A 26,518-nucleotide genomic window follows, 5' to 3' on the forward strand; every position below is an offset into this window, starting at 1 on the left:
CCACCGTCACCACCACCATTACTACCCCCACCATTATCACACTTTAAATGCCAGCATCATCCTCATTGTCCCTTATCACGATCCCTCAAGCAGGGCATCCCCGCCTGCAGACTTTGCAGCCTCTCACCCACCCTTCGTAACTGCCAGGATCACTGAGCTGCCCAAGGACCACGTTGCCCAGGCTGGTGCACTTTGTAAATCTCAAACCAGGCCCAGGCCAGTCTATGTTCACAAGGACAATGGGGCAGAATGTTTCAAACCAGGCTTCATGGCTCAGCTGTCCAGGAGGAGCTGAGGCCTCATGCCAAGAGCCATGAGACTCAGGTTGGAAGTGGATCCTCCGGCCTCAACCAAGCCTTCGGATGACCACAGCCCCAGCCCGGAGCCTGACTGTAACCTCAGGACACCCTGAGCCAGAACCACCCAGCTAAGCCTAATACCTAATACCTGACACCCAAAAAATCATTTGCTGTTTTAGGCTGCCAAGTTTGGGGGTGTTTGTTATATAGCCATAGATAACTAATACACAAGGCTGGACAGAAAGTGGCAAACCTGCCAACGTCCTCAAGCCTATTTGAGTTGGCATCTGCCTGTGTTTGCAGAAATCGAGCCATCGAGTCCCCTCCATGCTGTGTCACCACAGCCCTCCGCAATGGCCCCCAGACACAGCTGCCTGGGCCAGGAGCTCCGCCAGCACAGGAATGGGGTCTGACCTCCTGGAGGATCCCCAAGACCTGGCACAGAGCCGGCAGGCAGTGTCCAGCCAGTGAATAAACTGCCCTTCACCTGTACCTGGAGGGGACAGTCCTACGTCTAAAGCACCATGAAGTAGGGGGACCGTTAAGCTAATCTGACCGGAAAGCTCCCAAAGCAATTACCCAAAGAAGAAAAGGATCCTTCGCATTCGTTCATTCATCCCACCCATTTTACTGAGCACCTACTACGCAGAAGGCCCTATGGCAAGCCTGGAGGAGGCAGGGGACCCCGAGGCCGACCCTGCCCCTGCCTTAGGAACGCTTACATGAGGGGGGAGGAAAGGGGCGCAGCGGACCATTCACAACTGGTCAGACTCCTGGCCTGCACGTGCGCAATCCCTCATTTGCAATTCTGAAATCCAAAATTCTGAAAATCAAAGGAGTTTTATCACTCACTTAAGGGTAAATAAAACCTGTGCACGAATGCAGAGCGATTTACAGCCTTTTCGTTTTCACTTGGAACGAACGCTTGCATTTTGCTATAAAAACATTCTCGTAGTAGAAGGCAGGGGCCGCCCCTGACCTCGCCTGAGGTGCGGTGTTCGGTGAGGTGTGCGCTCTACCACTGTTCTAAGTTCTGGAAAGTCCTGAATGCCTCAGGCCCCCCAGGGCTCGGATAAGAAGGATCACCTGCTAACGCCCAGCTCAGACTGGCCAAGGTCCTGGAGGCAGCCGGGGGGGCGGTGGGGAAGGTCGGGGCCCACAACCGACGGCCACTCACCGGAACGAGCCATCCAGGTTGGCACGATGGATGAAGCTGAGCTTGGCATCGGCCCAGTAAAGCTTCTGCTCCTCCAGGTCGATGGTCAGCCCGTTGGGCCAGTAAATGTCCGAGTCCACAATGACTTTCCGGGTGCTGCCATCCATCCCTGCCCGCTCGATTCGGGGTGTCTCACCCCAGTCTGTCCAGTACATGTACCTAATGAGGACGGCAGAGGAGAGAAAGCTAAGCGGTCTGCTTTTGCTCTTGGCTCTTGTGTTCTGTCTCCACAAATGCAAACGGAAAACAGACACAGTGGATTTGCCTACGATTTCACCCATCAGAGATATTATGGCTTGTGATTCGTCTTCTAAGCTGTTAGTAATAATATATTAATTTTTAAACGAAGTTGAGTAATCAGAATATACTGGTTCCAACTTATTCTCAGCAATATATTCTGGGTATCACTTTTTTTTTACTAAAAGAAATCTTTGCAAATATCCAAGTGTCACACCAACTAAAACACCAAATAAACAAACAGTGACTGAAAAAAAAAAAATCCTTGTTGTTCTTTTAATGGTGAGGTAGTATCATAAATTATTCAAGTAACTCTGCATAGACCCTTTGTTTCTGATTTTTTGCTACGATGAAAATGCTGGAAAGGAGCCTTTAAAAGACAATTGAAAATCTATAGGATGGAATAATATTCAGTGCTAAAAAGAAATGAGCTATTACGCTTTAAAAAGCCATGGAGGAACCTTCACTGTTTATTATTATGTGAAAGAAGCCAGTCTGAAAAGACCACATACTGTATGATTCCAACCATATGACATTCTGGAAGAGGCAAAACTATGAAGACAGTAAAAAGATCGGGGGCTGCCAGGGCTGGAACGGGAGGCAGGGAGGAGCAGCTGAGACAGAGGACTTTCAGGGCATGAAACTACTCCATCTGACACCAGGGTGGACACGTGACATTACGCTTTTGTCAAAACCCACAGACTCCACGTGGACAGACGAGAACCTGTCGCTTCCCCTCGATGTTGCTGTGAACGTAAAACTGCTTTAAAAAATGAGGTTGATGTTAAAAACACCACCGTGTAGCGGGGTGGACGCTGCATTAATTACGGCAGTTACTCCGGGGGTATTTGGAGGGGACCTGGCTTTGCTCACCACATCCTCCAGCTTCCTGCGAGGGGCACCCCCTCACCCGCCCATCCACGGGAAAGCCGCCTTCCTCATTAGACGTCCCCCCGAGCGAGCGGCAACAACATGCTGCAGCACAGGGCATCTGGGGCGACAGGTCTGGACCCCACCAGCACCTAGAGAATGTCTCCAGTTCTCCAGCCAAGTGCCCACCTATTTTTCTACCCGGTGTCCCTCTGTAGAGAAGGGGGACGGTGCCGGATTTTTCTATGAGGAGCCTCTCTCCCACCTGGGGTCCATGAAGCTCCCCAGGTGCCATGGTTGCCCCAGTCCCCTCTGGCCAGCAGAAAAACCCCATCACCCTCAGCCTTAGCAGCTGCTTCAGAGACAGGTGTCTCATTCACACTGGGCCAACGGGAGTCAGCCTGGAACCCCGACTGGGAAGGTGGGGGCTCCTGGGAGCCACCTGTGCCAGGTGCAAGGGCCAGCCCGCCCGGGGACGTGAACCTAGATGGAGAGAGTGATGCCATGGGTCATCGTGCGCATCTGAGAATAGTGTTACTTCCCAGACATCTGAGTCCGCGGGCCCACGGGCTCTTCTCTTCAAGCTGTTTCTAAGTCTAGTCGGGCCCCCTCATCGTTCTTGGTCCCCACTTCTGCAGAGGTAAAATCGCACCCTGTTCCGACACACCCCGAGTGCCATCCGCCAAGGCCCAGTGTGGTCCCCAGGGACATGAGAAGGACAAGCCTAGCCTTGCCCTGGGGGGAGGTCTCTATCCAGCAGGAGACGGAAAAGGATGCACACAGCAACGACCCGCTCCCCATGGGAGTTCTGAGGCCACAGGAGCTGTGGGTACCCGAGGGCCCCGCCCCCATGGAGCCAGGCAGGCTCCCAGAGGGGTGTCATTTGTGAGGCAGTGCCATCGCCCCTTTCCTGTGATGAGACTGAGAACAAGCAGCCAGGGCTTCGTACGAAATGTACCCTCCTCCCCACATGGCAGCGAGGGGCCAACTGCACCCAGCTGTTGTTGCCAAGCTCCCCAGCCAGACGGGACAGAGCACACGTCACACTGAACACCTTCCCAAGAAGCTCCTTTCGCTGTCCCCTTTGCGTCTCGTGAGAACTTGACGGACACAAAGAAGCAAGAATTCGTATTCCCAGGGGACAGAGGAGAAAACAGAGGCTCCGAAAGGCTGACCTGCCCCAGGTCACAAGCCAGCAGATGCTCCAGGAGCACAGGGTGGTTCTCCAGTGACGGCCAGGGCCTGGCCATCACATGCCTCAGCCCTTTGCCAGCAAGGCCCGGGCTGGTGAACTCTTCCTGGCAGCCCAAGCCTCGCAGGTGCTGTCGGCCAGCTCGGCGGAGGCCCCCGCCAGCCTGGTGCAAACGCCTTTGTCTCCCCTCGCTCCCCCAGCCTGGAAAGAGTCCAGCCCTCCCACCGCCCCCTGAGAAGGTATCGGGAGAATAAATCTCAGAGCGAAGCCCTTACGGCCTCGCGGATGCTCTACGGCGGCCAGCGCGACAGGCCAGCAAATGCAAAGGCTCAGGACCTCCGCGAGCAACATAACTCAAATTCCTTCCCCCGAGTTTCATAACAGAGGCCGCTGGTTTCCTTAAATGGGGAATTTGCGAGCCACCCGGTTACCAGAGACGGGCTGGCGTGGACGTGCAAAGTCTTGAACGCTGCCACAGCCCCGGCCAAATTCCACGGAGGAACGTCAGCTTCCGAAGAAAAGCACCGCAGCCTGGGCTCTGCGCAGAGGCTGCGGTTGTGGCTGTGTTATTTTAGGGAAGGGCCACTCTGCATCCTGAAGAGGGGGCTGGGTTCCAGCCCAGCTTCGACTTGAGACCAGGAGCCACTGCAGCCCCTGGGGCGGCGGGGGCGGGGGTGGGGGGGCGCGGGCACGGGCCGGACCGGGCCTCCTCCCCTGTGCTGGGCTCAGGTACTCAGGGCCACAGGCTCCTCCCCAGGGCCTGCTCTGCCACCCCCGAGGACGTCTGTGCTTTGCCCCCTGCATTGCTAAAACGGCACCGAGTCCGGTCTCTGGGGTCCATAGGCCCTCCTGGCGGCGGGCTCCTGGTCACACACACACCGAGGTGGATATCCAGACTGAGAACCTTTGTCCTAATGATGGCAGGTACCCACACATCTGAGGAAGGACCCCAGTGGGGGACGGTGTCACAGGAGGGCACGAGGAGATGGCAGGGGATCCAACGGGGCCAGGAGGAAGCAAAGCTGCTCCTTGCAACTTTGTGTCTGTGGCCAGGATGGAGGACAAAGCCCACTGTCCCTGCTCTCAGACAGCGGTCCTTCCCTCAGGACAGAGCTCAAGCTCATGCCAGGGGCCACTGCTCGGGCCAGGGTTTGGCCAGAGGGATGCCCATGGCTCTAACGGACTGGCCTGGAGCCCTCTCTCTGGGGCAACGGGTACCTAAGGGGACCGAGCAGCATCACAACCTCGACCACTTCACAGAGGACCGGAGGGGCCACAGCTCAGCATTCTCACCTGCACTCGACCTGCCGAGTGGGAGAGACGCCCGGCATTGCTGCGGCCTCATACATCAGACACAGCACTGGGCCAGGGGAAGGCGTGGGGAGAGGCTGGGGCCGCCACAGTCCTGCCCGGACATCAACACCAAAGTCACCTGTGTCAGCAAAGCCAGCCTGGACAGGAGCGTGAAGACTGCTCCCAACCAAGCTCCTCCCAACCTAGCACCAAGTACTCCCAGCCAAGCTCCTCCTAACCAAGCACCAAGTACTTCACCAAGTACTAAGCAGTTGCCTACCTAGACCAAGTACCTTCCAACCTAGCACCAAGTACCTCTAAAACTAGTACTAAGCACCTCCCAACCTAGCACCTCCCAACCAAGCCCTGAGCACCTCACATGCCCTTGCCTCACAGCACAGGTAACAGCACCTCTCAACCAAGCACCAAGCACTCCTAACTAAGCTCCTCCCAACCAAGTGCCAAGTACTTCCCCACCGAGTACCTCTCGATCTAGCACCAAGCACCTCCCAACCGCGTACCAAGTTCCTCACGACCAGTGACAAGCGCCTCCCAAGCGAACTGGCGAAAGGCCACAGGAAAGACAAAGGGGAAATCTGCGTGTGGACGGGGAGGCTGCATCTCGGGGTGGCGGGGGTGGGGGCCGTGTTCAGTGCAACGACAGCTAACGCTGATCGAGCCTGCTCCCCGTTCCCGACGCTCCCTGCACGACACAGCCACACGCCTGTGCAGACAGGGACACTGAGGCCGAGAGCAGCACTGCGCATCCTTATTGCTTGTCTTTCTCTCCAACCCACATACAGACGCCCGCACATCCCACTGCTTCTGCCTTCAAAATCGTTCCCAAATCTGGCCACGTCTCACCCCCGGCTCGCGACCTCCCTGGTCCAAGCCGCTACCCTCTATGGCTGCAACTCAGCTAGAGCCGCTAACGGACCTCCTGCTCCCGCCCCAGCTCTGGCCAGAGGGCTGGCCCCAGCTCAAGTCAGACCGGGCGACTCCTTCATGAAAACCCTGATCTGCCCCTCCCGCCCCCCGCCATACTCCACCGCACCACGGCCCCTCCTACCCCAGGGCCTTTGCACTGGCTGCTCCCACTGCCTGGAATGCTCTTCCTTCTGCTCTGAAGTCACAGAGGCCTCCCCAGGCTCAGACCTACAATGGGAGGCCCCCTGCCCTCCGCCCTCAGGCCCTGCTTCCTCCCCGCCGTCACGTGCACCCCTCAGATACACTGTCCACTCAGTCTTCCCCCGCCCCCCGTGCACTGGAGGGGCCTCGAGGCTGCTCCTCTCAGCCTCTCCCGACACCGAGAGGTGCTCCCTCTTGGCCAAGGAGACTCAGCCACCCCTGCCACCACCTCCTGGGAGGGAACCAGCCACTCCAAGAGTCCTAGAGCCAAACTGTGACACGAGAGGTCTGAGACAGGGACGGACGGTTCACCAGGCAGCTCAGAGACCGCCCTGGAAGGTTGGCCGGCCCCTGGGTGGGGCCTGCCCGGAAGCAGGGAGAGGGGCCTACAGGGGAGGCACTGCCCGGCACGGACCCCGCCCCAGGACGCCGAGGCTGGAGGTGGGGGTACCGCGTCACCGGCCTGACCTCAGCGAGCGGATGTGGGGCCATAAATTCCACCCCCATCCCGTGTGTGTGTGTGTGTGTGTGTGTGTGTGTGTGTGTGTGTGTAAATGGCGCCTTTCTGCCTGCGATACATGTCACACTCACGCCGCGAGCTCACGCCCTCCCAGCCGTCTCATGCTGTGTCGCGCAACCAGCCCGTCTGTCCCCATCAGCGGCCAGCCCAGGAACTGCCGTCAATGCACTGAAGTAAGGAGGCTGGCTGGGCCACCACGGCGCCCTGGCCCGGCCTGGCCCCCGAGCTTCCAAACCCCGACCCCTGGGGCCTCGGGCTCCCCGGCCTGGCCTGCAGGCAGCGCGAACTATCACTAGCATGGCTCCTGGGGCTGGGGTCAAGGCCCGTCTCTGGGGTTTTCTAACTTGGACGATTCGAGTGTGTCCCACGCAGCCGCCCTCACTGTCCTCATCCCCAAAGGCCCAGGCTGGTACTTCTCCAAGGGGTGTGGTGACATCCGATGTCATCATGCAGTGTTTGCAGAGGGCCTGAGGCCAAAAACGCTCTGTGTTTCTGTCCAAGTTTCAGAGAGCGTCTCTGACAGCGGAGCCCGGACACGCGGCGGGTCGGCACGGCCAGCGGGCAGTCGCCTGGCCCAGTGCGGCCCGGGTTGAGGGTGTCAGTCTCAGGCTGCAGGGGGAGGTGAGGGGTGACTGGGGAGGCAGCTCCCACTCGGAGAAGTCTGGAATGGGCCTGGTCTGGCTGGCCAGCGAAACTCGGCCGTCTCCCCATAATCCCCAACCCTGCATGCGTTCCCGCCACTCACGGACCCCGCCCGGAACGCGTGGCCAGAGCCCTGGGCCCTCTTGGGGTCCGGCGGGCCCAGATGGGGGAGCACAAAGCTGCCGGGACGGACCAGGGGAACGGACCCCAGAGAGCTCTCCCTCAGGACAAGGGGTTTCCCTTTGTCCACCACACCTGGCACCAGCAGTTAGAAAAGGGGTGTGAGGGGCAAACTCGGACCGTCCGAGCGCCCACAGCACCTCGCTGCCGTCACACTCGCAGCAGAGAGCTCTGTCGGTTCACACCCAGGGCCGGGCACGGCGGTGCCTCGGACGTGGCAGGCTCAGCAAAGGGACGCGACGGTGGGACATCACGGGGAGATGATGCGCAACAGCGAATTCTGAAAGGTCAACTCATGTTACGATTGCCGGATTCTCCCCGAAAAAGCAACTTGGACTCAAGTAAATTCCAGAGGGGACCGTGAGCACCACACCGCCAGCCCCGCCTTTACCCGTGAGCGGGGTCCAGGGCCACGGCCCGCGGCTGGTCCAGGTCTTGCCAGAACAGGACCTTCCGGGACGTTCCGTTGAGGTTGGCCACCTCGATGCGATTGGTCTCCGAGTCGGTCCAGTACAGCTTCTTGCCCACCCAGTCGCAGGCGAGGCCGTCGGGAGACACCAGGCCGGAGATGACCACGCTCTGCACGGCCGCCCCGGTCTGGTTCAGGTAGGTCTGCTTGATGGCCTCCTCGCTCACGTCCGTCCAGTACACGGCTCCCTTGGAGAACTGGAAGTCCACCGCGGCCGCGTCCTCCAGGCCGCTGACCACGACCGTGGACTCCAGCTTGACTCCGCCGGCATCCACCAGCCGCACATCCCGGCGGTTGGCAAACAGCAGGAGCGGTGAGGCTGTGGGGACAGAAGCGACTCATGAGGACACACGGCCCGCCCGGCGCCCGCGCCCAAGGCCCCCAGCTCCCCCCTGACACCCCCTTCGGCGCTGCAGGAAGATGCCAGGGCAGGCCCGAGCCCCTCAGAAGCTCTTTCGACGCGGCAAGCTGAAATCACCGCTGAGGGCCACCGTTTGTCCCACCCAGGCCTGGGGGACTCTGCCTGCCAGGCCACCACCTCCCACGAGGATGCCACGACCAGGCCGCACTGGTCTTCTGCAGGCTGTGCAGAAGCCACGTCACCTTCATCGGCCTGATGCAGCGGAGGCGGACGTGAGGGCACAGCCGTGGCTATGAAGCCCAGGCGAGAGAGAGGATTCCCTCGCAATCCCCGGGCCACGCTCCACGCGCAGGTCCCTTCCTGGCTGTGGCCTCAGTGTCCCTCTCTGGAAGGCCACCTCTCTGCTCAAACCCCTTCGACAGCGCCTGTGCTGCTCAGAGCGAGGCCAGGCTGCCAGGGCAAGCACCTGGCTCCAGTCCTGGCCCCCTCTGCAGGACAAGAAGACACATGCAGGGCTCGAGGGCAGGACCCTCTCTGGGGCTCCCCCACCCCCACTGTCACTGTCCCCACCATCACCAGGTCAGGTCTATAATTCTCTGTGGCAAGAAAGGACCTTGTAAAAAATCAAGCAAAGGGATGTTACACGTACCCAGGGGGAAGGTGGCCACCAAATAACATCTGTCCCCAAAGGTCACCCCTCCTGCCCCAAGCAGGTGTAGACAGGTAACAGAGAACATGCTCCATCGCAGGCTAACAGCTCTCTGCAGTTCGCACACAGTGACCGCCACCTGGTGCCACGACCTCGTGGCTGTGCGTGGCAAGAAGCCCATTTTATAGAGGGCGAAGATAAGGCTCGGAGAGGAGCCCGCACAGCTAAGTTCAAGGTCCACGGGGCACCACAGGCCTTCCCACCCCGGAAGGCTCATCGTACGCTGGATGCGCAGGTGAATTCGGTTTGTAAGATGCACCCCTTTTCTGTGTATCTGTGCTTCGATAAACAATTCTAAAAGTTAAAATGACTTTCCCTGTTTTACCAGCTGCTCGCAAGACTCTCCCCCAACACACTGAGGGTCTCAGCGGACCTTGTACTCCGGGAAGGCCCACCTGACCATCTGAGCCACCCCACCCCCGCCCCAGGTCAGCACCCAGCAGCTGCTCATAAACGTCTCCTGAGGTGCCTGCATGTCCCCCACACCTGCAGCACCTCGACTTCAAGACAGTGAGTTACTTGTGCCCTGTGGGAGGTGAGAGGAGCTCAGAAGGGTGCTGGTCCTCACCCCCGCCAGGAACTCCAGGCCATGGAGCAGGAGCAACACCCACCACCTGAGGCCTGGCCGATGGTCCGGCAGCATCCGAGGGTCAGACGCCGGCCAGAGGCCGAGGGAGAAGGGGTTGGACCACAGAGGGTCCAAAATCTCCAGGGGGTAGATTGGTGAAGACCAGGGACAGGGGGCCTTCCCTGGGAAGAGTCGCGCGTGGGGTCTGGGAGCGGGTTCCCACTTGTCATCACCACGCTCCTCCCAGGGCGGGAGCAGGGCCCGGGCCCCCGAGGCTCTGTGCAGCGCAGTCCCCGGCGCGTCCCCCTCACGCGGCGAAGACGTGACCCGCCCGGCACGCTGAGGTGGAGTTTCAGGCTGTGGTTCCCAACCTTCTGGAGGTCACAAAGCCCATCCTGCCCACATGGTGCTGTCACCAAAACCCCACGATGTCCTCCTACCAGGGGACCAGCCCGAAAACCAACCCCATGCCAAGCAGGCCGAGACAGGGATGCCGACTCCTCTTTCGACTCTGAATCAGCATCTCTGGGCTACAACCGTGAACGGGACGGTCCCAGGAAGGAGCTGACTCCCCCGTTGCCACAGGTGTCCCAGGTGTGAGCATCAGCAGGTGGCCGGCCCCCAGACAAGGAGCCACCAACCGGCTGCTCTCCAGCCAGGAGGGGAAGTGGCGGAGGGCGGTGCCGCAGGGGGTAAGTGGCCAGCCTGGCTGCTGGCCAGAAACCCAGGAGAGCCCAGGCCAGCCAGCCGGCAGCAGAGCTCTGGGAGGGGGATGCTGCCGGGCGGGGGGGGTGGGGGAGGCAGGGAGCTCCTGGAAGCTGCCCCAGGCACAAAAAATCCTAGCTCTGCTCTGTTCCTTCTCCCTGAACTGGAAAGACCACATTTCACCAGGGCCGACACTCTGGGCAGTTCAGGTGCACCCTTCAAAGGCCCGATGGGGGCTGTTTCTCGACTTCCTGTGCTTTCCCAGCCTGAGCCTGGAGCGGGCGGGGTGGGGGCCAGGCAGGCCTCGGTGCAGCCTTGGCAGGCAGCCTCTTTCCAGAGGGAGCCGCTCCTGGACCCGATGGCTGGGAACCAGCACACACTCGACTCCTGACTTTCCAGAGGCGTCCCTGTCACTCTCCTGGGGAACCCGCCATGACGGGGCCTCGGCGGGGGTGTCTGCCCGACTCCCTCAGCTGGCACCCGCAGCACCGCCTCCCCTGCTCCCCTCCTCCGGGCATGGCAACCCGTGCCAACGAAGGGCCCCATCCAGCAGACGTGGCCTCAGAACCCCTCCCCTCTCACAGGTCACGGAGGCCAGGGACAGGACGAGCAGAGAGCAGCCAGGGAGATGGAGGCAGAAGCAGGGCCAAGCGCAGGGAGGGGCACAGAGCAGCGCAGAAAGACGAGGAAAAGGTGTCGGGAAAGGCAGTCAGCTGAGCTGACCCCAGGACAGAGCCGGCTGTGTGGGAGGTGACCGAGTACCATGCAGCTCGGGCAGACGCCATCTGGGCACACGCGATCGAACCAAGGGCCCACCTTCGTGTCCCATATTCCAGTGAGGGAAACAGACAATAAGAACATAACGGACCGGGCGATGGGGGCAGCTTGGAACATAAACGGTGTGGTTTGGAAGAGCCATCTCACATAAGACAGTCGGGGCAGACTCAGTCAGACAGTGACAACTGGGAAAGGACTTGAAGGAGATGAGGCGGTCCGGAGGGAGGGTGTCCCCAGCAGAGGGAACAGCCAGTGCAAAGGTCCCAGGGCGAAGCGCTCTGGAGGGTGGCAGACACTGTGCTCCTTCCCCAGGGACGCGCCCACCTCTCACAGCCCCCTTCAGGTCAGGGGTCCCGGCTATATGTCCCCCACATCAGAAGGCTGTGGCTCTTGGAAAGCTGCCTTGACCGGCCCAGGTCACTCTACCCAGAGGTGATGTCTTGACTGGTGGCCTGCGCTTTGGGCAGTGAGGAGAAACAATGCCATGTGGGAGGAAGAGGAAAAGGGACAGGCTGAGAGCTCAAGCCGCTGGCCTGGCCACCGCTCCGCTGCAGGACCCGCGTGGGGTCATCGTGCAAAACAGACTGTCATCTGGCAACTGTGGATGCTGGGACCCCCGTTTCTGAAAACCCAGTGGCAACCGGCACTAAGGACCATAAAAGCGTTTAAACCGTCTACCTGGGGACCAGCCTCACGGGACTTGATCCCGTGGAACATCCGAAGGAAGGAAAGCATCCCAGTCACAGTATTTGCTGCAGCCTTATTTGTAATAAGACAAGCAAAACATCCCCACCGTCAGGGTAACTAGCCTGTTCTCTCGGCGGGAAGCTGTATCCATTAAAGTGATAAGGACACGGCTGCAGTTAACATCGGAAATCGTGCGAAGTCAAAACACACACACGTGACACGACTATGAACCCCGACGTATACCAGACTGCAGGTCTGAGGAAGTGCCAGGTGAGGACAAAGATCGAAAAGACTAGATAGGGAATGTTGAGTCTCTGGGTAAACATGTTTTTCATGTTTTAACCCCAAAGTCCTCTCGTGTTGCTATGAAGTCATCTTTGCAAATATTTTCTTCAGGACTCTATATCACAAAGGCAAGCGGCCCAGGTTGGCCCGCCGAGCCCGATCCCCCGAGCCAGCTCAGGGTGACGGCTCAGAGCAGGACGGGCTCCGACCTGGGCCTCTCTGCCCTGAAGGCCCTGTCTGTGGCCTTCACAGACTACTGCACCCCCACATCGGAGACGGTGAGGCTTAAACGGGACAATCCACACCAAGCAGCACATTTCATGCACTCAGCACCGGCCGGGCAGGGGCCATGCCGGTGGTGGTTCTAAGTCACCAAACATTTCATCCATCCAATCCTGGGCCAGCTCCGCTGCGAAGGGGAGAGGCTGACTCAGACTCGGCGCCCAGGCGCAAATCCCGGCCGGGCCTCCGGCTGTGCGATCTGGAGCAAGGCTGTCCACCTCCACTCTGAGCCTCGGTTTCCTCGTCTACAAGGCAGAAAATGGTAGCGACTCTTAAACGCAGTGCTGGCGGCTGTGGAAAGCAGACCCAAGGCTCCTCAAAAAGGTGTTTACAGAAGTGCCACGTGGCCCAGCAATGCCACTCCTAGGTAAATGCCCAGAAGAGCTGAAAACAGGGACTCAAATAAAGACTGAGACATGCCTGTTGATGGCAGCATTATTCGCAACCGCCAAAAGGTAGAAAAATCGCCCAAATGTCCATCCACGATGAGCGGATCAACAAAATGTGACATATCGGAACAATGGAATATTATGCAGTCATGAAAAGGAATGAAGCACCAACACACACTACAACATGGGACCTTGAAAACAAGCGTTGGTCCGTGTGGGTTGGTCTCGGACAGGCCAACCCACACGGATGGAGACAGCAGACCAGCAGCGGCCGGGGCCGGAGCGGGAGGGTGAGGCTTTCTTTTGGGGTGATGGAGATGTTCTGGAACTAGAGGAGGAAGCCACACAGCACCACGCACGCGCTATACGCCACCGAACGGTTCGCTTCAAAATGCTGATTTTATGCTACGTGAATTTTACCTCGATAAATAAATAATTTTTTTAAAGGCACCGCCGTGCCCCGAGCCCACCGAATCTCCCCGGGACTTTCTTCCTTCGTCCCCGCTCCCCAGGTGGTTTAACCAGACGCGGACGACCCTTCCCATGAGCCTTACGCAAGCCCTCTCGGGGCACCCCACAAAGTCCTCTGGACTCCCTGTGCTTCCCTGTTGGCAGGTGGGGCAGGTCGCTCCCGCCTACTTCCTGGGTGGGTCTGCTGTTCCCCAAGACTCGGTGTCGGAGAGAGGCCACAGTTCCTCGCTCCTGCCTCAGTCAGGTACCAGGACCCGTGATTAATTTACAGTCCCCACCACGGCAGAATTGGGAGTCTCGAAGCCCCAGCGCCGACTCCCCATTTAACCCACGTAAGCACATCAGTTTTCACGTATAGAATTCATAGCAGATGTCTGGACTTCCCTTCCAACAGCCGGTATGTTTCACACTGTTCACATGGTTACGCTAAACACAGCCCAACTCAAAGGTAACCCAATCCTTCGCTATGACACCAAGACCGGCGATGTTTTTAGGACATGCCTTATTGATATTCACCAAGCGTTACGCTGCTCGCTGGAGCAGGCCGGGGCCTGGACGCAAGCTACGGACTCACCAGTCAGGAATGGGCCCGTGTCCCGCGCCAGCCCTGAGGGGAAGGCCAAGAAACGAAAGACAGCATGGGGCCACACTCAAGCAGCCCACAATTTAGTTGGGCGGGACCCACATTAGGTGCGCGCACGCACACGCACACGTGGACAGGTGCCGTTAACCACCTAGGTGAGAAGAAAAGGCAAATGAATGACATGGACAGGAGGTGCCTGGAGGAAATGAGCTGTCAGATGGACCTGGCAGACTTGCTGGAGGAGGAAGAGCTGGCTGTGGGTGGCCCTGGCAGGCTTCCTGGAGGAGGGGAGACAAGAGCCTTGAAAGATGAACAAGACTTAGCGAATGCTGAGCATGCCCTGGCCTGACACCAAGATGCATCTACGCACTCGAGTTAATTAATTCCACTCACAGGGCTCATAAACAACTTCCCTAACAGCTCCGAGTGCCTTCGAGCCTGAGGATCTCAAACTGGTTATTCACGCTACCCACCCTACCCACCATCTGCACCCCCAACCCCAGGGGCAGGAGTCCCTCCTTGCCACCTCTGCCAGCTGCCGCACCTCCAGGTATTCCCGGGCCCACTCCCACCTCCCCTCTACTCCGGTACCCGTCCAGCCCTGTGCCAGCACCACGTGCCCAGGGAAGAAGGCTTCGCAATCCGCCCGACGCCTGGCGAGCCGGTCCCTCCTGCTCATCTTCCCTCCAGGTGTGCTGGCCCCACCATCCGCTCTCACATTCACACTCGGCTTCCAGGTTCTCCGAAACCTCTGCTGCGATTTTTATGGCATTTTATTTAAAGTTTTTACAATGTGAAAAGGCAAAAAATGTCACAGCTTAGCCGGGGAGACAGAGGGGTGTGCACTGATGCCTTACTGTGTGAAAGCCTGGCTTTCACAGTTTATTAAATTTTGCCGGGAGACCAAGAGGGATGACGGCTGCACGACAATGCGAATGTACTTAATCCTACCGAACTGGACACTTTCCGACGGTTACAATGATAAATTGTATGTATATTTTAACACAGTTGAAAATAACATAAATAAATAAAAGCTGAGGCTGTAATAATATTACGGAATAGTATCAGCTCCTAAAAAGCATGACTTAGAACTATAGTTACAGGCTTCATCTAGGCTTTTGTTTTTAAATGTTGGCTGGTCGCTAATGCACGTCCATGTCATACTATTCATTCATTTATTTAAGCCAGTGTAGACTCATCTATTCCTATTTCGTGAAATGGGTTAAGATCCAATGTTCTCATTTATTTGATGTTCAAAGTTTCCTACACCTGGACAGCGAGAGCCCTTTTGAGCTGGCTCTTGTGTCCTCTTGGCATGTCCCTATCATGCCTTGAGGATTTCTTTACTTTCTGGCACAAAAACATGTCCTAGGCTTCTGCGTGCTTCTCCGTGCCCCAGCCTCAGCATCGGCCTTTTCCCGAGGGGCTCTGGAAAACAACCTTAGGAAGCCAAGACCTGGGTGAGCTCACTGCCACGGGGCATCCCAGCCTCCAGCCCTGGAAACACGCCCACCACCCATCTTCAACAACGCAGGCTCTGAGAGGGCGCCCAGTCACTAAAATGCACGTACGCTCCCCAGACCAGTGCCCACGGAGCCTTCGTGGTCACTCCCGGACACGCGCGTGCAGAGGGGTGAAAACATCGGGTCGCCCAGCCGAGGTGGAACGAGGTGGCCCCGAGCTGCTGTGTTCCAGCCCGGGCCGTAAACTAGCGCCCTCCTCGAAGCTTAGTTGGTGCCATGCTGTGCGCATCTCTGTGCTCCTCGTCGGTGACCTCGCTGTTTGAAACGGCCCCGGGGCACGGTGCCGACGTGCTGTCCGCTGTTTGCAAACACGTGAAGCCTTCCGTGTGCCTCACGGGGAGAATGCGTGTTAGACCAGCTTCGCTCAGCCCCGAGTGACAGGGCTGCTGGCCGGGGGTTCGGTATGAATGAATCGACGAAATACGTTACGTCAGGCGTCTTTAAACAGAAACACGTGTAAAGCAAGGTGGGGTTTTCAAAAATGAAGGCTGGCAGGAGCCTAACGCTGTGTTTCCACGGGGAGCAGCTGGTTCAGTATTTGCAAATTCAGTATCTGCAGTGACTTTTCTCAAACCATTACCGCGAACGATGAGACGCGACTCTGTGTCTCAGCCACGTCTACACATACGACTCTGTGGCTGTCTGTCTTTCCCTCCGCGTGCACACACACGTGGCGAAACCCGTGAGTTCGCAGCAATCGTTGCGATTTTGCACGTTTCCTTGGGGTGCTTTCTGGTCTTCCCCTTTTCAACGCTTGTCAGTAGAAAAGTGGAAACCCAGAGTTCGTGAGTGTCTGTATATTGACTTATGCGCTAATATAACCGACTCCCACAGCCTCTGCTGGCCTGCCGCCTCACCCCCCACCCCCACCTTCCCTCTCAGACGTGGGTGCCCCGGGCCACGTCACCACGGGCACCTCTATGTGGCACCCCTTCACCCCCCACTTCCTCGAAGGCCAGGTGCCGACATTTCTGCACAGGGAAGGGAAAAGCACTGTTGGAAATGAACGGCACTAAACCGACAGATGGATCTGGGGGAACGTGACATCTCTCTGACATCACCTTCCCATCCATGAACATGTACGCAGGTCTCCTCTGGCGTCTGTGAAATTTCGTTATTTTTCGCATCTACAGTCTTGCACATCATGACGTAGGGACATCCTAGGTCCTTTAAATAAAATCCGAACCATCATCTTTTAAAAGAAAGAAAACTAGCGTGACTATCACAGAGCGAGAGACCGCAAAATTCCTGTGAATCTCACGATGAAACGTGAAATCTCAAAAGACACTTGGACTGGGGCAGAGGGCGATGTTCGAGGCAACAGAGACGCTCCCAGTCCCCGGGCAGGAAGTTCTAGTCCCCCTCCGAGAAGAAATGTGTGAAAAGCGCTGATCTGGCCCAAACGGTGGGGACCGAGGAGAAAGCAGGTGCGTGGGAGGGAGACGCCCACTCACAGAGCGGTCAGTCCCTGTGCTCCCAGCGCGGCCAAGAACCAAGCGCTGGGCTGCGGAGGAGCAAGGCCAGGGCCCTCCCGATGCTGGGAACGTCACTGCTCCGCCTCAGATGCTCACGGAACTTTCTTAATGAAGGGGGAGGAAGTATTAAACGCCCACACTCACTTTCATGTGGGCAGTTCCTGGAAGCCGGGGCCCTCCCGCCCCATGTCTGCGTCCCTGGCACGCAGCTCGCGGGAGGCGAGAGGCACCTGTGCTGCTCTCCCCCTGGGGCGCCAGGGGTGCCGTGAGCCCTCCCGCAACCGGACGACCACGATGCCAGCGACAGAGTTCCATGTTTATCTCTGGCTTTGAACCAACACAGCCGTGCTTGACGCGGTGACACAAACCGCAGTGGTCCACACACTCTGAAGGGGAGGCTTGCTTTTTACGACAGTAATAAAACCTCAGATTTTCTTTAACTGAACAGATGTCTTGCTTTTTTAACGGAAAGCCCAGCACACTCAAACTCGCAGGCCTGAAAGGGCTGAGCCCAGCGGAAGCCCTGAAAACACCTCCGAATGCCCCGAACTCCACCCCCGACCCCAGCCTCCATGGCCTGACCTCTCCAGCCCCCAAGGTCTCTCCCACCCATCCGCCCACCTCAGGACCCACTGAGCCAGGAAACACCTCCAAATTTTCTCCTGGCCCCCCAACTTGGCCCCAACAACCCAAGCTCCCTACACTGACCCCTCCCCACCAGTCTCCAGCAGACCCGACCCTCTCCACCTCTGAGCCGCAGCCATTCCCGCCCCCAAGAGTCTCCCAGGTGAAGGCCCAGGGCTTCAGTGAGCCCCCCAGCTGCCCCACCTCCCCGAGCGTGTTGTCTGTACTGTCCTCAGGCAGGGCCCACACCCGGCCACCCCAGGGCAGGGATGGCCAATGCCACCCACAGGGCCCCATGCAGAGCAGGGCCTGGATGCCAAGGGGCTTCTGGCAGAATTCTCTCCTTCTACCTTTGCCATTTCAGGTGTTATCACCATAATGATCAACTGATTGATCTGTGAGCTGCTGACATCGGCATAAAAATAATGAGAATAAACACTGTGTTCAGCTTCAAATGAGGAGAGACCATAGCCAAGGTGGCTGGAGGACTGTAACCGTCCGGAGGGCAGCCAGCCTCGTCCCAAACCAACGATGCTGGTTATGAAGAGCTTTGATCACGACCACATGGGTGGGGGGGTCGGGACAGACAAAACCAGAGTGGTACCTCCCTGGGCCAGGCGGGTGGGTGAAGGCTGGGAAGCCGCTGGAGGAACCTTCCAGAACACTTGGAAGGTCTGCTCTCGACCTGGGCTCACACGATGAGCTGGGGACATTTATCAAGAGATGCGCCATCACTGGCTACAGAACAAAGGCCACGGCCTCTCGTCCCCGCCTTCCCTGAGGCCAGCACAGGGTCTGCGTCCTGCTCCCCGCCCCGCACACCCCGCCCGGCTCCTGGTGCCTGCCCACGGCTGTCTTCACTCCACACACTGGCCCTCGTCCCCTCAGCCAGGCCCCGGCGCCCACCGCAGCCTGGAGCTCACCCTTGTCCTCCCAGCTCCGTCATCCGCTTGGGCTGTCCCCCAGCCCCCATTCTAGTCTCTCAGACCCTAACGCACACACACGTGCTCACGCACACTCACAGCGACATGCACGCGTGTGCACGGACACAGCCCTATAGGAAGGTGGCAATTAACCCCATGGCCCAGGCAAGTTCCCAGAGCAGGGACCACATTTCAAAGGTCAGGGAAGCAGGCGAGCAGGAAGCGGTCAGGGTCAGGTTTGGCGGGTGGAGCAGGAAAGAAGAAATCAGTTGCAAAAGACAAAAAGAAAATGAGGTCGCTTGTTTCCGGCCCCTTACGGCACAAAGAAACGGGACACAGGCCTCCCGGCCTCCATCGCACAGGCAGGTGGGCTGGGGGTCCCCACCCCACCCTATACGGAGTGGGGGCTGCAGCCCTGCGACAGGTGGGAGGACACTCTGGCCATGCAGGGGACAGGACTGGATCTCTGCTCCAGGAAGGGCATGGGCTGGCTGTGCTATAAAAGTCCTGAGAGACAAGCAAAGGCTCAGGACCCGACACAGGCCCACTCCGTGCCTGCCAGAGGGGCCCGTAGGTGCCAGTCAGGGCAGCCCAAAGTCACTCTGAGGATCCCAACCCCAGCCTGGGCCCCCTCCAGGAGTGACCATGTGGCCCACCCAGCAGAGGATCATCCCTAGCCCGGGGGATGACCATCGGGTGCCCATACAGCCCCATTCCAAGTTCTCGGCCACTAGTGCCCAGTCCCCAGCCTAGCACCCACACAGGACAGCAGACCCTGGGGCCAGGCAGAAGACACTAGCGTCTGCCGCAGGCCTGCTGCGTGCACGTCACCCTCCAGCTGCCCAGCTTATCCTCACGGCCCCGTGAGAGAGGCCCGGTCTTATCTAATTTCTAGCAGCTGGAGAATCCCAAACTCTGACGGGGAGCAGCTTGCCGAGGCCACACACACGACAGGCGGGTGTGGGGAACTTCTGACCCTAAGCCGGACTTTTCCTTCATGGCCTCTCACCACGCCACACATTGCCCTATAAACTCTGGACTCCGAGCCGATTTGAGGGGAAAAGTCCCAAAAGCAACAAGCAGCAGCTCTAAGAATTAAAAAGCAGACAAATGTCACCAAATTTCTTGACAGGAGTGGCTGGGACGTTATGTCAGACTCAGACGAGACACTGGGTCATTCCGCACACTCAGTAGACAGTGAGGAGACCAGCACCCAGAGGTGACAACTGTGAAGAAGCCATGCCAGAGGGACAGTAAAGAACAAGGCTGCTGATGTCACTTTGAGCTCACACACCAGTAATCACCCTCTCTTCCCAGCTGTAAAGGGAGCCTAGGTAGAGGGGACACAGCCCAGCGCGTAATTACCATTTTAAAGGCTCTGAGAAGTCCTGCGACGAGGAAACCTAGCTCACTGCGTATATCCCAGGATTTCCCTAATGAACACCGAACATTTTTCAGTTTGGACTCAGGGGACACATTTTGAAAAACACCGGCCTGGAAGCAAAGTGAAATGGAAAACATAAAGCTGGACAGGACGCGTGAGCAGGAACCTGGCAAAGGCGCCGTGACCTCCGCTGGGCCGGAGGTCAAGCCCACTGTGCACAGGGCTGGGGGCGCCCCAGACCACGCCTCCGCGCCCCACTGCCCCCACTCTGCACAGGCGCCTGGCCGTGGCCCGCAGACGGCTGCCTTGAGGAACCCGCTTCTCCATCTGGTTGCTAGGTAACCGAGTGCAACAAACCACCCAGATACAAATGACCTGACGGTCTCCGGGACATCGGTCCACACTGATGAGGAAGCACCCCGCCCACCAAAGCAGCACAGGACCACAAGGACCGGGACCCTGGGCCGGTCAGCCCCCGCCAGAGCTGGGCCACTGTGCGGTCTGGCGTCCGGCCAAACCCCAGCGAGGAGAGGACACATTCCACGCCAGGGCTGGTGACACAGCCAAACCACCTTGTCCGAACCCCCATCCACGAACATGGGTGGAATTCAGGGTCTGGTTATAGAACCCTGCTCAGCAGAGATTGTCTCGTGAACATCCTTCTTCCTGAAAGCCACGGAAGTATGTTTTAATCGAGCAAATGTATATATTTCACTGCAGGGGCCGGGATAGGTGCTGACAGCAGAGGCCCAGGGGCCAGACGGGGAAGGAAACGGGGAGCCAGGGCTCACCAACAGGCACCCCTGTCTCTCCCTCTCACACACACATGCGCGTGCACACTCACTCACTCCGCAAGTCCTCATTCAGCAACCGTGGAATGTTACCACCTCAGTGGTACCTAGGACAAGTTTTTAGGGAATATGACATTTGATTTATATCTGCAAATGTGCGTTTTCTCTAATTAGAAGGTTTAGGGCAGAGCAGGGAAAAATATGTATTTCAGAGTCCCAGTTTGACTTGCCAGAAACCAGCCTGTTACTAACATTCTTATTTTCGACAAAATATAGCATTCTGATTACATAGCATTTCAGTTCAGCGGCTCCCGGCCTGCCAGGCTCCCGGAAGTGGCCCAAGGCCATGGCAAAGATTGAGGGAAATGGTCCTGGGAGCCGGAGTGACCCGGGGGCCCTGGGAGGGATGGTTCTGGTCCATTCTGGTGGAAGGCGGGTCAGTAGCTCTCACCCTGAGTCCTGAGGCCCCATCGAAACAGGCGTCGGGGTGACTACTCAGTTCGTTCAGGAGGCAGGGCCGCCCAGGAAAGTGCTTCTGACGGCTCTGCCCCCTCTCCAGGCCTCAGTCCCCACAGTGGCCCAAAGGGTTAAGGGAGTCAATCGACAAACATTTCTTAGACCCTGCCTGGTACACTGTAAATGCACAATAAATGTTAGCTATTTTTATCAATTATATCTAGGTATTTATATTTCGGGCGTTCTAAGGCAGGATGCATTGATCGAAAAATAAAGGTTTTCGTTAAATGCACACCTCAAATAAAGCGACCCCGTACAGGTTGTTTGTTCTTAATGGAGACCAATATCGAAACCGCCCTGAGAGCAAGTGTTTGTGGATCTGTTAGCCGTCCTTGGAGATCAACCAAGGAGGCACTTCTGAGGGCATCGTGCGTGTGTACAGTTGTGTGTGATCGTGTATGCACGTGTGATTGTGTGTGGGTGTAGTTCACAGCCCCAGGAGCACGTACATGCATGCACGTGCACGCACACACGCGCACACAGTCTCAAGAAAGCAGCAACAGACCGAGCAGCCAGGGAGGGCGTGAGGCCCTGCTGGACTCTGGGGATGACCGCTCAGTTCTACCTGCCTCTCTGGCCAACTCTGCATCTGCACTGTGTCCTGGAGACCTGCCGGGGACCAGTGTTTGATGCCAGAAAGACAAAAAGCAGAGGAAAAGGGGCCAGATCAACTGCAGGTAACAGATGTAGTAAGTACCAAGTCCCAGGTCCAGGAACACAAGGCAGACGCAAGCATTTAGCTTGAAGCCACACAGCAAACTCAAGGATCCAGAACAAAGGTGCAGGCTGCGGGGCCTCTAAGCCACCGCCCTGCAAGCTACCACCACGGGCCAGCAGACCGCCAAGCCCCCTGCTGTCGGCGGGACCTCCACCCGGCCTGGCCGAGACCGGTGGTTTCCACCGAGGAGGGAGAGGCCCTCCCCCGGCCCCTGGCGGTGTCCCCACGTGCTCACAGAGATCTCATTGTTCTGCCTGCAGAGGAAACTGGAGAACGGAGCTCAGAGTGCATTTTGGAACTGGCAGAAAAGAACGTCTGGGAAAGGAAACACATTTCAGAAACAAACATACCTTTGTACCAGCTTTTATTTTCTTTAAGTGTTGCACAAAAACCATAATAATGAAGACGTGCCAATTTTTACCGTCAGACTGCAAAACCTCCTTTTTATGCAGCAAAAGAGGGAGGCTCCGCTTTCAAATGATCTACTGTTCCTGGGAAAAGCAGCAGCCACCTGGGTGCTGAGGTCCGCAGGCTACCGCCCGGAGACAAACAAAAGACCTCGGGCTCAGGACAGGTCTGTTCCACGCGGCAGGGACTGATAAAAACCATCAGAAGCAAGAAAACACAAATGTCCCCACCGTGGTTGGCTTCTAACCTCCTGCCTTCTGGTGCCCGCTGAGCCATTGCTGTTCTTCCAGGAGCTGGCACTTCTGAGTTTCCACGAGGGTTTGGGGGCTGCCTGTCAAGTCCAGCCAGCAAGGACCAGCTTCGATATCCCAGGAACCGAGCTAAGCGTCCGGTCCGGAGGGTCGCAAGAATGAGGCGATGCCCATGATTCGGGCTCTGCAGGGTCCTGGGGAGCTCGTCCGGTGGGTCGGGGACTCTGCAGATGCGCCCGCGTGTGAGCCGTCCCTCGGACCTGACACCGCTTACTCCTCGCAGGAGGTGGGACTGCTGTTGCCCCGTCTTAAGGACAAGGAAACTGAGGCGGAAGGGGACCAGGTAGCCTGCCCAAAGTCACACTCGGCTCATCGGTGCTGAGCGGGGAGCACATGCCCAGGTTCTTCCCATTCGTTTTGCCTAACTGGGAAATCAAATGACCCTGGATCTCTGTGCAGGAGGTGGGACCCGGAGCAGCATCCAGCAGTGGACCTGCCCCCGCCCCTGGCTCTATGGAAGCTATGGGGCCGTGCCTCCTACTGGGTGGACACAGGACCACCTCCACCATGCCCAGTAGGAGGCACGGCCCCATAGCTTCCATCTAGGTCCCCAGAGGATGGTGGCCTCCCAGCACCTGACCACACCCCCTCATCCTGTCCAGCTAACAACCCCTCTGTCCTCAGGAGAAAGAGACGCTGCTGCAGCCGATGCTCTGGAGCAGGGGGCTGGGCCACGCAGGCCTCCGCCTGCCATGCTGGGAAGGAAAGATGGCCACCGGGCACGGCACCAGGCAAGGTCTGGATCCTCCTGACTCAGTGTTCCCATCTGTAGGACAGAGGGCTGGACACACCAAGCGCTAAGGCCACACGGCAACCCAGGAGCGTGACTCCACACTCCCCCGGGGCCTCCCCTCACGGGAACACGGGGTGCCTGGGGGCTCTAAGCATGGAGCTCCATATCTCCATTCTGCAAACCCACGGCCCCATTCCAACCCTCACAGGGGACCACAGAGCTGCAACCAGCCGCCCTGCCTCAAGGGCTGCTGTGAAGGTCAAAGCGGTGGAAGAAAACCCGCCAGGGAACAGGAGGAGGCAAAGTGCAGGGGGAGAGGCCGTCACGCTTTCCCGAGGAGAGACGGGTCCAGGTGCCACAGGAGCCGGGCTGGGCAGCAGACACAGGAGAGAAGCAGTGTCCTCCATCCGCAGCCGTCGCCACCAGGCTGGCCGAGGCTCAGCGAGTGTCGTGCCGGTCTCTGGCCCTGCCTGGGCCAGCTGTGGGGACGGGGCCCTCGCCTGCAGTGCTCACCCTGCTCCCAGGGCCTCGCTCAGTGCCGGCCACACAGGAGCGAGTCAGCACACACCTGCTAGAGGCTTACGTTACTCCCGGGCGACGGGCGACAACAGGAAGTGGGGAAAGCCGGGCGCCCCTCAGCCAACAGGAGGCAGGTCCCACCGGGGCTCATGGCCAGAGGGCAGGTGCAGAGGGAAAGCCGGGAGCTCGGGGCTGTGGGTTTGCTCCCCCCGCCTCAGGATGCGGGAGAGAGGGCAATGGGCTGCACCCTCCCCGGGGAATGACACGCCTGGCACGCGGCCCGGAGAGCAGCTCTCACTTGGAGTCCCTCCCGGGCGCAGAGCCCGGTCAGCAATCCAGGGCACCGACCACCCGAGATGCCCATGCTCCCTCCTCTGCCTTCGGGGGGAACCTGACCCGCTGGGAAGGGCCAGCGGGCAGGCCACCAGATGCATGGGGACCGGGGAGGAGGGGGCCAGCCCTGCCAGTAGACCAGGCCTTCGGAGGAAAAGCATCAGGGCAAGGAGAGCAGGGTCCCTGACCGTGTCCTCTGAGAGAGAAGCTGGGGATGCGCTGGCAACGCCTACGAATGATGCACTACGCGGGCCGTCTCCAGATACAGGAGAGACCCTGAGGCCCGCTGGCCGCGCCTCTGATGGCAGGGGCCGAGGGGTGTGCCCTCAGACCCCTGCACCTGCCCGCCCCTGCCCCCACCACCCCCCCAGGCCTCCCGCTGCGAGGTAAACACCGCAGGGCAGGACACAGACTGGGCTCTCTCCCCAGAGAATAACAATTACGACTACCATAATAATCCTAATAGCTAATAATTATCGAGCGCTCACCGGGCGCAGCCCATGCCAAGCACTTTATAGCCTCCACCCCACTGCACCCTCGGGCACGGCTATGATGCTACCCGGACAGATGAGGAAACTGAGGACCAAAGGGGTTAACTCGCTCGCCGGCGGCTGCAGAGCTCAGCGGAGCCGGGAAGGCGAGCCGAGCCGAGACAGGTGGAGGGGCCCCGGGACTCCAGGCCCGGGGGCTGGGACTCCTCTGGCAGTCCCCTCAGCTGTTCGCGGCAAACCTGGGGGGGCTCAGCATGGCCTCCGTCCAGGAGTGCCCGGGACAGCGGCTCCACTCGGAGGCCAGGGCTGGGTGTGGCCACTGCAGGAAAGCACACACCAGGCCACGTGCGCCACGGTGGAGTGACCTTCTGGAGTGTCCACTGGTGACCAAGGTGGCCTTCAGTACTATAGGCAGGTGAGGACGGAACCAGACCCACCTGTTCTCTTCCCGCCTACAAACAGCGGGAGGGGGGCCCTTTAACCGAATGCGTCCCTGTCACCCGAGGACCTCACCACTCATGGACTGGGACAAGTTCCTAACCCAGCGTTCCCATCTGCTTCACCATCCCGTTCTGCTGATAAGCTAAGGGAGCTTGGGAAAACCCTGAACCTCCCCCCTGGCCCATCAAAAACACGACGCCCCGAGATCCCAGGATCAGAAGAGACTTTAAATCCAAATTGTGGTAAAATCAGATTAACAATTAAATGCCTGAGAGCCTGGAAAACTGCTTCTCACGGGCCCAGGTCGGGGGGTTCCCTAAGACGACCTTCTAGTCACAGCCCCAGGGGTGAGGGGTAGCATGTGTGGCACAGTCCTACTTTAGGCCACATCCCGTCCTGGCCTGGTGGGGCACCAGAAAGGCCTTGGTACACAGAGAGGAAGCTACAGGACGTCCGTCCATGGGCTCAGGAGCTGGGCCACATGGGGACACGGAAGCCAGTGGGAGAAGTGCTGGCTGGGGGCAGCTACGACGGGCCTTTCTGGACCCTCACAGATGGACAGGAGCAGGGGGCTCGCCCCTTGAAGCCCAGTGCCCCGCCTTGTAGGCTGACCTGCCAGGATCCTGGAGCAAGCCCGCTTCACCTTCCAAATCAATCATTCCCACCCAGGGCCAAGGCCCAGGGGGCCACGAGATGCACTGGCTCCGAGAGGCACTTTCAATGACACGAAGCAGATGGACACTGGCGGGTGACAGGCTAGTGGAGACCCTGTGATGGAACTCCAGCCCGCTCTGTGGGGCGACCGCACACGTCTGGGGCCCGTGAGCAGGAGCGGTCATCACTTAACAAATGCACTTTTCTCGAAAGGATAAGAATCTTTCACACAGAGGGAACTTTTCGGAAAAAAACTAGAAACGGGCACCCAAAGGATGGGAACCGCTCTCGGATCTCTCTCCCATTCTGGGCAACCCCTCGTCCACCTCACCGCTCGCTGCTCCGGCGCCTTCCAAAAGGTGAACGGATTAACCAAAAATACGCAAACGCTCGGCCGGCCGCCAGCTCTGCTGCATGTCGTCCGGGGAACACAGGTGCAGACCACACTGGGCCCATCCCTCTCTGCGCCCGGTGGACGCAGGCAGGGGCCTGAGCAAAGGCTGACCTGCTTCGGGGCTGCTCTGTTTGCAGACATCAGGCCGGTGGCCATCAGCTCCGCAGCGAGAGGCAGTGCTGTGGCCACAGCCAGCACCGAGGTGACCCGGAGCACGCTCCCCCTGGGCAGGGGCTGCACGAATTCGGTCCCCTGCTCTTGAAGCTAGAGATCCAGCATCTCGGCCCTTGTGAGATGACACTCCGCTTGGCCCGTGGGAGAGGAGAACTTTGTGCAAATGCAGGTAACACCAGGAAAGCCAGTGCAAACCCCGCTGGATACTCCGAGGGGCTGGTCAGGAGTTTATGCGCCCCACCC

General features: G+C 58.7%; 1 protein-coding gene across 1 annotated transcript in view; it reads right to left on the reverse strand.

The window, feature by feature from the left end:
- LRP5 (LDL receptor related protein 5) overlaps window positions 1-26,518 on the reverse strand; it is a 97,864-nt gene that overhangs the window by 62,511 nt on the left and 8,835 nt on the right. The window contains 2 exon segments of the mRNA XM_039840636.1: window positions 1,477-1,674; window positions 7,969-8,365. Of these exon segments, the coding sequence (XP_039696570.1) occupies window positions 1,477-1,674; window positions 7,969-8,365 (595 nt within the window).

Source organism: Pteropus medius, unplaced genomic scaffold, assembly GCF_902729225.1.
Source record: "Pteropus medius unplaced genomic scaffold, Ma_sr-lr_union100, whole genome shotgun sequence".
NCBI classification, from domain to species: domain Eukaryota; kingdom Metazoa; phylum Chordata; class Mammalia; order Chiroptera; family Pteropodidae; genus Pteropus; species Pteropus medius.